General features: G+C 35.8%; 1 protein-coding gene across 1 annotated transcript in view; it reads right to left on the bottom strand.

The window, feature by feature from the left end:
• Window positions 1-673: 673 nt before the first annotated feature.
• Window positions 674-12,795, bottom strand: part of MFN1 (mitofusin 1) — a 36,022-nt gene continuing 23,900 nt past the window's right edge. The window contains exons 12-18 of the mRNA XM_055083935.1: window positions 12,493-12,597; window positions 12,096-12,198; window positions 11,727-11,956; window positions 9,456-9,608; window positions 8,106-8,302; window positions 4,110-4,244; window positions 674-2,233 (exon numbers count right to left, since the gene is read on the bottom strand). Of these exons, the coding sequence (XP_054939910.1) occupies window positions 2,152-2,233; window positions 4,110-4,244; window positions 8,106-8,302; window positions 9,456-9,608; window positions 11,727-11,956; window positions 12,096-12,198; window positions 12,493-12,597 (1,005 nt within the window). The 3' untranslated portion in view covers window positions 674-2,151. The remainder of the gene's footprint in view (window positions 2,234-4,109; window positions 4,245-8,105; window positions 8,303-9,455; window positions 9,609-11,726; window positions 11,957-12,095; window positions 12,199-12,492; window positions 12,598-12,795) is intronic.

Raw genomic sequence — 12,795 nt, 5'->3', positions numbered from 1 at the left:
ACTCACTAAATGCCAGTATAAATGCTACATTTATCAACTATCAGGCAAACAAATTTTATTTTCACCTTGCATACTTCTTATAAAAAATCTAGTTTTGTAAAAAGTTGAAGGTTACACAAAGTTTATATAAATAATCCTGCAAACATACATAGTAGACAGTCAAGTAAATGTGCAATAACTTTGAACGACAACAGCTACAATTCTTTATAATTCATGGGCTTGGTCATTGGTGCACTTATTATCCCTAAGCATAAAGGCTGGGCTTCATTATTTTAGTGTCCCATTTCCAACACTCATATTTTCAAGCTTGATCAGGCGGAACTGGAGTCAAACTAGTGATGAAAAACTTAGTATAAACTTACTATACAAGAACCACTATTCTGTACTGTAGTTCCCAAACTTCAGCATGCATCAGATCACCTTGAGGGCTTGTTAAACCAGATATTGCTGGTCCCCAAACCTAGTATTTGATTCAGTAGGTCTAGGATGAGACCCAAGAATGAAATTCTTACAAGTTCCCTAGTGTAGTGCTACTGTTGACTGAGGGACCAAACTGTGAGAACCACTGTACTATACTAATGAGGTGATACCAAACCACTGTGCTATTTCAAAAGTTCAAGTACTTGTGTATAAAGATCAAGGCCAAAAAAAAAAAAAAAAAAAAAAAAAGATTAAGGCCTTGAAATTGTAGACTTAATTAGCAGCACCCAGTCTTAGACATGTTTTTCATGTTGCAAGTGTTACCTAATCCTACTTCTTGGCGGCTTGTATCATTTTTTGGTTATAAAGCAACAATATTAGCCATAAATGAATATTTATTTGGATTTGAATATTGCATTCTAATATCTGATTTGCATAAAAAATATTTTTGAAAGGCTTCTATGGCCTAAATAATGTTATTTTCTCCTTAAAATATCCTGGAAAAGTGTTGCACCTGTTGTGAAAAGACTGACTAGCATCCAGGAGCCTTAAAGGCACAGAAAAATAAGTACTGAGTATTAAAAGAAAAAAGCATGAAATGTTATCCCTCCCATGGAAAAGCAGCATAAACTATACTGGCCAAATGTGCTGTGTCTTCTGGGATTGTGCCTTTCTAACAAGCATCTAGGTGATGCTGATTTGGTGGTCCTCAAAACTACGTTTTGTGTAGCAAAGCCTTAGAATGTCAGTTTTCTAATGTTTCCATATAAGTAAGTTTTCTATTAGTTTTTAACATAGAAACAAACAATACTTGAACTCATAAACATTTCATTAAGGTAAAAGTAATAATTTTTAACCGTGACCTCTCAAATTCATACAATTAAATAAATGTTTAAAAGCCACCCCGGGGGACAACCCAGCAGTATCCTTGGCAAATACTTTCTAAAGAACAGCATTTGTACATGACTGTAGCCACCCAAAATTCAGATCTCCCATATCTCTGGCTATTTTTATCACTTCAAACTTAACTCTTAAAACTGAGAAAGCCTTCCTTACTGGAATCAGAGTTGAGGCTGGAAGTGTTTCTTGAGAAAACTATTTAGACCCAAATACCTTTATAAGGACTCTACAATAACAAACCCATATACTGTTTTACATCAATTTTAATGGGAATAAAAGAGGGAGTAAAAACAGCATTATTTATTAGTGGTTTACATACCTGCCAGGATGGCAAAAGCGATTGTAACCTGCATAAATAATACACTCAAGAACATTCCACACTCCTTTGTGGTTAGAGCAATGCAGTTTATAAAACAAAAATGTGACTATTCCCACTGAAATAGGCATCAAAAATTCGTTTTGAGAAAGAAGATGAAAGGAGCACTCTCTAACTCCTGGATGCCAGGAAGCAGAGTTTTTCAGAATCAAAAACAAAGCCCTAATTAAGAGCAAGGCCCCACCCCTCAGGGGTCAGAGAGTTGGTTCTTTAAACTAATTCATCATTTTCACGTATCAAAGGATTTTTCTTTACCCAAAATTAAAACTAAAGAGACATCACAACACTTTTCAGAAATACACACACCCTGAGATAGATCAATACCAGGATCTACTCATGGATTTGCTATTTAGGTATAATTAGTATAATTCATATTTAAAGTCACTTCATAAAAATAACTGTCCCAATCTTCCAAGTTCCATCTTCTATCAGGATCACCAAAGCAATCTCTATTGTTAAGATTCTTCTTCATTGCCTGAATGTAGAAACTGCTTAGTAAAATTCTCCAGCTCGTTTTCAAGTTGAACAGCTTTATTTCTAATTTAAAAAAAATGAATAAAACACCAATCTAATTATCATAAAGGTCAATGAGAAAAAATGCATCCCATGCAAATCTTAAAAAAAAAAAAAAATCACTAGCCAGCTGTTGCTACATTTCTCCGAACTCAGATCTTCAACTCTTTTTAAAGCATTTATTATATGTGCTACTGTAACTTTGCAATAAACACAGAATCCAATGGCCAGAAGAAAGGTATACTGATAAAATCTTTAATAAGAATGAAAAGCCTAAGAGACAGTGGAGTCATATCACCTTACATGGGAGTTACATCCTAAGTCACATAAAGACATAATTGTTCTTGAACTCCCGTTAAGCATAAAGCGTAGAATAAGTGGTTTTATGTATACACAAAGTAGCTGGCAGATGTCAAAGGACCATAGTTACCAAAAATATTTTTTTTTAATATTAAAATTGTACTTGATGCAGCCAAATTCCCATAACAAGAGGGAAAACAGAATGTAAATTGACAGGGGAATGCAGGTTTGTATCTTCCATTCTCATACTCTACCAGGGCACACACATATACTTAAATGAGCTTCTCTCTTTTCTTCTTGGTCCTGTTTTGTTTGTTGCTAAGTGCATATGGTCAAGGTCATAAGTTAAATGTTCATGTGAACGCCACTGTATATTTCTTCAGGTAATGCTCCTGAAGCATTAGTTAAGTTAAATTATATCTGAATGGCTAAGCCTAATTTAGTAACAAGGGAGATTCCAAATATTAATAATATTCTAAACTTATAATATTATGTTAATATTATTCTAAACTTTCCTATTAGAAGAATTAGCAGATCAAAAATATTGATACTTATTCAAGTCAGTCCTGCCAAAATCTGAAAGCTACATAAGTACCAATAATCTATTTGATCAGTTATGGCTTTTTACTATAGCAAGTTGAAAAAATATTTAAAAACCTACCTAGGTTAAAAAAAAAATTCTATTGGATATAGTTTCACCAAATTTGAAAAGCTGTATTTGGGATGATCTAACTTAAAATAGGAGCAATGGAATATATGAAATTCATTTGGGTGTATTTTTGTGTGTGAAGTGATGCTGGGGTTTAAGTGATAGGCAGTCACCTTTTTCAGAGACCCTGAAACAGAGATGCAATGAGAATGTGACTGCTTAATCTTAATCTTTTCAGATTAAGATACCAGGGATGGACACTATCACAGGTGTTTTAAGTATAATGTCCCAAAATCCACGTCATAAGGACAGCCTCTCCAATTTGCAGATGTTGCAAACTGTTTTTATACAGGCAACTGTATGTAGCATGTGCCCTGGTAAGTAGCAGCAGGAAGTAAATGATGCTTAATGATCCTACCAGACTTGTAGGTGAGCCAGCTAATGGGTAATAAAGCTGAAAGTTAAGAACTGCCAAGAAGTATAGATCTCGTGGTGACACTTCTGGTCTTGACCCCCAAAGCACAATTTATTTAGACTCCAAAGAATCCATGGCAAATCATATTAAACCAGAATTCCACATTATATTAGGATATCTTGTTTACTTCTGTTGCTTCAAATTTAAGTATATCTAACAGTCCCCAATGAGAAGAAAAGCTATGGGTCTTGGATATGTAGGACTGAAAATTCATACTTTTAATTAAAAAACTTCTGCTCTGAAAAAGGACTAGTATAGCTTAACACAGAGCTATAAGCTTAGATCTAAAAAAATTCCTTTAAATTCAGATTTGTTTTGTTGTTGTTGTTCAAATTAGCTTTCATTGAAATTGCAAAATTACAATTAAGCCAATGCAGAAAGCCAAAAATTTTAACATAAATTTGCTAGTGATTTTACATATTTTGGTAATGAAACCAATAAATGTTCGTATTATTGAGGAAAAAAGGTTCAAATACCTTAAGCGCTTTGAATTGTTCTGTATTTTCTCCAGTTGATCTATCTCTTTGGATAATCTGGCAATTTCTTCTTCTAGATGTCTTTGTGTAATATCAACTTGTTGGCACAGGCGAGCAAAAGTGGTTGCCATTTCCCTTCAAATAAAAAATAATTTTATCAGCAGTCATGAATGTCTTTTAAAATGAATAAGCTTTAATTTAAAGCTTATATAAAAAAGGGATCCAAGTTTAAAGAATTCCCAAAAGGGCTTCCCTGGTGGCGCAGTGGTTGAGAGTCCGCCTGCCGATGCAGGGGACACGGGTTCGTGCTGCGGTCCGGGAGGATCCCACATGCCGTGGAGCCGCTAGGCCCGTGAGCCACGGCCGCTGAGCCTGCGCATCCGGAGCCTGTGCTCCGCAGCAAAGAAATAAAAAAAAATCTCAAAAATATAAGGTATCAAAGAACATGGCTAAGAATGGTATGAGGGAGGGTATGGCACTTGTAAGCTTAATACGACTGTGGGCTTAATTTCATCTGGCCTCAAGACAAATGCTCAGTGGGTAGTAATATTACTCTGCCATATTGCTGTGAATATGAATAAGCTATAAAAAGGCGAAGGATGGGTGTATTTCTTCAGAAGCATAATAAGCCTTACTCTTGTCCCCTGCCTATAAAAATAAATTACTGAGAACAGGAAAGAAAATTTCATGAACTTCTGTGACAGTCAAAAATACTTTAAACTATAGCAACATTTAACCACATTTCTAGAACAAAAGGGCTGCATTTAATTTGTGTGCTAGATAATATGTTAACTTTGGCAAATATTATATTTATATTTTTGCAACCGAGAGCATGCCTAGTAGGTGTGTACTGCTGGAATTTGATGAACTGACTTGTTTTTCTCTGCAACTATTCTCCTGCGCATCTTCATCTTTCCCAGGGTCCTTTCCCCCTCCATTCTCTCCCTATCTGACCAAATACCAATATTAGACAAATGAAGCATCTTTTTATTTTAATATTTTATTACATTAATATTTAGCTAGTATTATTTTAACTGGAGTAATTATTTGAGGTTGCCTCCATTAGAGTGTAAAGTCCTCTAAGGAAGAATACAAGTTATCTTTAACTTTTAATTTCCCATAACTTCTAGCGTAGTTATTGTCACATGGTAGGCAACGAATAAATGTTTGATGATGAAACAAATAGTAAGCTTCATTAATTGTTTTTATGAATGTGAACCTCAGCTGATTTTGTTTGGAGATCCAGGTTATCCTCATTAAAGAAAAGATCTTAATATAAATAAATCAAAATTAACAGTTATATAAAATAGGAGCTCAATAAATATTTGGTAAACGAGTGAACTAATTCAGTGGTCTCAATTCTGTGCCCTCATTGTTTCCATCCCCTACAGCTCTAACTAGGTTAGTACAGGCTCTGATCTTGTGTCTGAAACAGTTTAATCTCCCTGCAATTCTTGTCTCCTGAGTCTAAACCACTTTATACACCACACCACTGCAAAGTTATCTGTTCTAGAGCTAAATGTTAATGATATCACTCCCAGGGTTCCTAATTATCCAAACCTCAGTCCTAGTGTTAGGCTTATACTTGAATGGACCCCTTCTTATGTACACATCTGCCACACTGAAATTATCTCACGTTTCTGAACACATTCTTTTCCCCCCAACGTTCTTGCCTTTGGTTTGAGCTGTTTTCTCTGTCTCGCTCTTTCTATTCTGATGTTCAAGTCTCATCAGGCTACCTCTCCTCTAGGAAACCTTTGCTGATCCACTATCCTTCATGATTTCAGATTCTAGGGACTTCTCTAGTGGCAGAGTGGTTAAGAATCCGCCTGCCAATGCAGGGGACACGGGTTTGAGCCCTGGTTCGGGAAGATCCCACATGTCGCGGAGCAACTAAGTCCATGTGCCGCAACTACTGACCCTGCGCTCTAGAGCCTGCAAGCCACAGGTACTGAAGCCCGCGCACCTAGAGAAGCCACCACAGTGAGAAGCCCACGCACCGCAACAAAGGGTAGCCCCCCACCCGCCGCAACTAGAGAAAGCCCACGCACAGCAACGAAGACCCGATGCAGCCAATAAATACATAAATACTCAATGTGATTTAAAAAAAAAAAGATTCTAGAGCCTCACATTATGAAGCTCTCGTTACTTTTCACCTTTATGTACATGTTGTTTCTTCTATTAAATTGCAATCATCTTTACCTCAGAAAACTTTCTAATTCAGCTCTCAGGAGCACTCTAATACAGAATATTATGCATTGATTTGACTGGAGTTCTATATATTTTTACTAAATCAATGAAACAAATATTTAAGATACATAAACTCGGTGGACCCAGGTATTTATTATTATAATAAAATTCTCTTGAGTTTTAAAAAATCATGCCTTTAAACCTACAAATCTGGGCTATAATAGTAAAAATAAATTATGTTTACCACCATGCATTTTAAGCCCACTTGTCTGGTATCATTCTATGTTTTCCACTTTGGTGGCAATTATAAAATGTGTTCATGTTGTGATAATTCTTTGAGCTGTACTCTTATTTATGCATTTCTGCATGTATGTCCTACTTCAGTAAAGCTTTAAAACAAAAATAGATGAATCTTTCAACTTACTGTTGTACTTGATGGCTGCAGTTGGCGCTTGTGAAGCTAACAATCAGTTGCAGTTTTTCAGTTGCATAATTCACAAATTGCTGTTTAAAGGCTCTCTCCTTGGCACGGGTGGTCCAAGTCAGCCTTTCATAAAGATACAAAGCTCCGTACATACTTAATGAAACAGATATGAGTTTCCAGCCTACAGTTTTCCAAATCTGTAAGATAAATTCACAGCTTACTTTGAGAAAGAAAAATACCACTAGGGAGATTGTACTAAAAGGCATTTTAGAAAACTCACTGGCTCCCTACACATCTTTGAGTCAGATCCATTTTTTAAAAATGTATATTCCTTCTCTATGAGAAAATATGAAATTACCGGAAATCAAGCCGAAAAAAGGAGCAGCACATAAATACCAGGCAAGAACTTTTATAACCTGCCAGGCATTTGGTTAGTTGACTCCATGTATCTCAAAAAGGGATGTTAATATTTTTAAGTCAAAGGTTTAAAAAACCAAAATGAACTATATATAAAATAGTTAACTGGGAGTTCCCTGGCAGTCCAGTGGTTAAGACTGCATGCTTCCACTGCAGGGGGCACAGGTTCGGTCCCTGGTTGGGGAACTAAGATCCCACATGCTACGTGGTGCGGCAAAAAAAAAAAAAAAGAAGAAAAAAAAAAGATAACCAACAAGGACCTACTGTATAGCACAGAAAATAGAGCCTGCAAGCCACAGGTACTGAAGCCCGCGCACCTAGAGAAGCCACCACAGTGAGAAGCCCACGCACCGCAACAAAGGGTAGCCCCCCACCCGCCGCAACTAGAGAAAGCCCACGCACAGCAACGAAGACCCGATGCAGCCAATAAATACATAAATACTCAATGTGATTTAAAAAAAAAAAGATTCTAGAGCCTCACATTATGAAGCTCTCGTTACTTTTCACCTTTATGTACATGTTGTTTCTTCTATTAAATTGCAATCATCTTTACCTCAGAAAACTTTCTAATTCAGCTCTCAGGAGCACTCTAATACAGAATATTATGCATTGATTTGACTGGAGTTCTATATATTTTTACTAAATCAATGAAACAAATATTTAAGATACATAAACTCGGTGGACCCAGGTATTTATTATTATAATAAAATTCTCTTGAGTTTTAAAAAATCATGCCTTTAAACCTACAAATCTGGGCTATAATAGTAAAAATAAATTATGTTTACCACCATGCATTTTAAGCCCACTTGTCTGGTATCATTCTATGTTTTCCACTTTGGTGGCAATTATAAAATGTGTTCATGTTGTGATAATTCTTTGAGCTGTACTCTTATTTATGCATTTCTGCATGTATGTCCTACTTCAGTAAAGCTTTAAAACAAAAATAGATGAATCTTTCAACTTACTGTTGTACTTGATGGCTGCAGTTGGCGCTTGTGAAGCTAACAATCAGTTGCAGTTTTTCAGTTGCATAATTCACAAATTGCTGTTTAAAGGCTCTCTCCTTGGCACGGGTGGTCCAAGTCAGCCTTTCATAAAGATACAAAGCTCCGTACATACTTAATGAAACAGATATGAGTTTCCAGCCTACAGTTTTCCAAATCTGTAAGATAAATTCACAGCTTACTTTGAGAAAGAAAAATACCACTAGGGAGATTGTACTAAAAGGCATTTTAGAAAACTCACTGGCTCCCTACACATCTTTGAGTCAGATCCATTTTTAAAAAATGTATATTCCTTCTCTATGAGAAAATATGAAATTACCGGAAATCAAGCCGAAAAAAGGAGCAGCACATAAATACCAGGCAAGAACTTTTATAACCTGCCAGGCATTTGGTTAGTTGACTCCATGTATCTCAAAAAGGGATGTTAATATTTTTAAGTCAAAGGTTTAAAAAACCAAAATGAACTATATATAAAATAGTTAACTGGGAGTTCCCTGGCAGTCCAGTGGTTAAGACTGCATGCTTCCACTGCAGGGGGCACAGGTTCGGTCCCTGGTTGGGGAACTAAGATCCCACATGCTACGTGGTGCGGCAAAAAAAAAAAAAAAGAAGAAAAAAAAAAGATAACCAACAAGGACCTACTGTATAGCACAGAAAACTATACTCAATATTTTGTAATAACCTATAAGGGGAAAGAATCTGAAAAAGAATAGAGATATATATATTTGTGTAACTGAATCATTTGCTGTACACCTGAAACATAACATTGTAAATCAACTATACGTCAGTAAAAACAAAACAAAAAACCAAAATAAATCTATGCTGTTAATGATATGAAAAAAACTTTTAGCATATAAGAACTACTACAAAAAATAATATTTAATACTTTAAGGCAGATCCCTTTGGTATTTGGAGAAGGCTAGATAAGGGACCTGGATCATTCCTGTTACTCCAATGCACAAATATTGTTTCTTCATGTGCTATGATGTAAAAGTAGGAAGTATTGTTTATTTTGTGTAATCATTTCACAATATATACATATATTAAATCATGTCATACACCTAAAACTAATACTATTTTATATGTCATTATGTTTCAATTTAAAATTTTTTTTAATATTTATTTTTAAGATTAGACTTGTGAAACCCAATTCACTAATTTTAACTTACAACTTTTCATGTCATCTTATAGATCCTGGAAACTGAAGTAAATATATCTTTCTCTTCCTGATCTAGCAGGTAGCTTTGCAATAATTTCAATTTCAATTACACTAAAAAATACTGTTTCAAAAAAAAAGGTACTATTTCTTACCACTCCTCCAACAACAATGATGCCCATAGAAGTTCTAGACGTAAGAGAAGCTAATGCTGTTATTAAGGTAACCATGAGTTCTTCCTGTGACGCATTATCTGGTGTTGCTGGATTGGTAGGAGCAGTGGGAGTAGAAGCTAAAGATCTGGGAAGCTAATAAGGTTGCAGGGGGGAAAGGATTAATTCAATTACACCACTATAAATGGAATAGTTACATTTACAAAATTCGATTGTATTCTCTTTTAAAATTACAGTAGTCAATCTACAAAAAGAATGACTCCAATTAATGAGTTTACCATAAATACATGAAGAAAATAAAAATGGTCTGAAAATTATCTCCTGTGACATGGACCAATGATATCACGAAGAATGAATTTTCATAACATACGAGTCTACCTAAAACAACAGGCCTTCAACTCTCAAGTGAAATTAAAACTATATATAAAAAAATTTTTTTTACACCAAAAACACAATCCTTTAAAAAAAACTGGACTTCAAATTTAAAACCTTGGGAATTCCCTGGCAGTCCAGTTGTTAGGACTATACGCTTTCACTGCTGAGGGCCCGGGTTCAATCTCTGGCTGAGGAACTAAGATCCCGCAAGCTGCATGGCCAAAAAAAATAAATAAAAATTAAAAAAATAGTAATGAAAGCAAAATTAAAATCTTTTACACTTCAAAATACACCATAAGAAAATTAAAAGGCAAGCCACAGACTAGAAAAACATATGTATTTGGAAATCATGTATCTGATAAAGACTTGTATCTGGAATATATATAAAGAACTCCCACAAGACGATAAGAAGCCAAATAACCTAATTTAAAAATGGACAAATGGGGGCTTCCCTGGTGGCGTGGTGGTTGAGAGTCCGCCTGCCGATGCAGGGGACACAGGTTCGTGCCCCGGTCTGGCCCGTGAGCCATGGCTGCTGAGCCTGCGCTCCGCAACGGGAGAGGCCATAGCAGTGAGAGGCCCACGTGCCGCAAAAAAAAAAAAAAAAAAGGACAAATGATTTGAATAGACATGTTCCAAAATAAGACACACGAATAAGCACATGAAAAGATGTTCAAAATCATCAGTCATTAAGGAAATACAAATCAAAACTACAATGAGGTACAACTTCACATCCGCCATAATAAAAAAGACGATAACAAGTCTTGATGAGCATGTGGAGAAAGAGAATCTCAATACATTGCTGGTGGGAATGTAAAAGGGTGCAGCTGCTTTGGAAAACAGTTTAGCAGTTCCTCAGAAAGTTAAACATGGAGTTACCATGAGGTCCAGCAATTTCACTCCTAGACATATACTCAAGAGGAATGAAAAAAGATGTCCACATAAAAACAGTCTATGAGTATTTAAAACATCATTACTCATAATAGCCAAAAAGTACAAACAACTCAAATGTCCATCAATTGGTGAATGGATAAATAAAATGTGTGATATCCATAATGGGATATTATTCATCCAAAAAAAGAAATGGAGTATTGATACATGCTACAACATTCATACACCATGATGACAAACCTTGAGAACATTACGCTAAAATGAAAGTAGCCAGTCACAAAAGGCCACATTTTGTGTGATTCCATTGATATGAAATGTCCAGAAGGGTAAAAATGATAGCTAGAGAAACCTGGCTAGCAGTAGGGCTGGAGGTGGAAATGACAACTGACTGCAAATGGGCACAAGGGTAGCCTTTGGGGTGACAGACATGTTCAAAAACTGGACTGTGGCGATGGTTTTACAACTCTGTAAGTTTTCTGAAAAATGATTGAATCGAGGGACTTCCCTGGTGGCGTAGTGGTTAAGAATCCGCCTGCCAATGCAGGGGGCACAGGTTCGAGCCCTGGTCTGGAAGATCCCACATGCCGCGGAGCAGCTAAGCTCATGCGCCACAACTACTGAGCCTGCGCCCTACAGCCCATGAGCCACAACTACTGAGCCTGCGTGCCACAACTATTGAAGCCCGCGTGCCTAGGGCCCATGCTCCGCAACGAGAAGCCACCACAATGAGAAACCCACGCACCGCAACGAAGAGTAGCCCCCGCTCGTTGCAACTAGAGAAAGCCCGCACGCAGCAATGAAGACCCAACGCAGCCAAAAAAAAAAAAAATTAATTAATTAAAAAAATTATTGAATTGATAAATTCAAAAAAGTTTTTAAAAAGAGACTCTAAACTGGTAGAATGAGATACATACCTGTATAGTACAGCAATAACCACCTAATAAAAAGCCTACTCAAAAAAAAAAAAAAATATATATATATATACACCTGAAAGATAGGCTCTGATAATCCTAGAAGCACCCGCTGAGCATTTGTAGGACCCAAGAAACGATGGACAAGGGAGGACCAGCCCAAGGAAAAATGAAATACAATATCCTCTTGAAAATCTGAACATAACTTGTGGCAATTCAGGTCATAGCTGAGATCAAATTTCTTGCAAGGAATCAGTGTATGTAGTTTATTCTGTATACCAGCTGGAAGTAATGGCTTCAAATTTTCTAGAAAGAACCGAATTATGACATTTTAGTTAACAACAGTAAATAATATTTTATAAAATATCTAAAGGATTTTATAATAAATCTTTTAACAGCGACATAAGGAAAAAACTACACACGAACTTGCAGACATAAATATTACCAATAATTTCTTGTTGGGATTGAAACATTGAAGCATTGACTTCATTGGTGCACCGATCAGCCAAATTTCTTCCCATTCCATCTTCTATGTGCTTATTTAACTCCTGTTAACAATGGTAAACATCCACATTATTTTTTCTCTAGAATATATGCAGATTTTATTAAAATGTCAAAAAAGTAGTAAACACTAAAATGATCTTATTCTTTTTTAAGATGATAATTCTTTTGTATACTTTATAGTTTAGATTTATTACAAGAGTGCATAGGAGATGTAATAGTTTAATCATGTATTGATTGCCATGAAGACATTAAAATGGCCAAACCACTAGAGTGGAATAAGAGTCAGAATAAGATAAGGAAACTGTATCTGAATAACATTTAACTACAATTTAACTTACATTTTTATATACTTTCAATACACTTGGAGTAGGATGAAACTCAGAACAAAATTCATCAACCAAAACAGAGAGTCGACAAATTTCATCTGTCATTGCACATGAAACCTAAAAATATTAAAAAATCAGAATTAAAATATTTAAACAAGATTACCAACTACTCAAAAAAATTAAATTAAAAAAAAACTTAAATATTCCTTTAAGGTAACAGATAACATTTTTAGCATTATCAAAAGTATTTCCAGGGCTTCCCTGGTGGCGCAGTGGTTGCGCGTCCGCCTGCCGGTGCAGGGGAGCTGGGTTCGT

This window comes from Physeter macrocephalus, chromosome 1 (genome assembly GCF_002837175.3).
Source record: "Physeter macrocephalus isolate SW-GA chromosome 1, ASM283717v5, whole genome shotgun sequence".
In the NCBI taxonomy this organism is placed as follows: Eukaryota; Metazoa; Chordata; class Mammalia; order Artiodactyla; family Physeteridae; genus Physeter; species Physeter macrocephalus.
The sequence above is the reverse complement of the archived record's forward strand: the minus strand, read 5'-3'. Positions and strand labels throughout refer to the sequence as shown.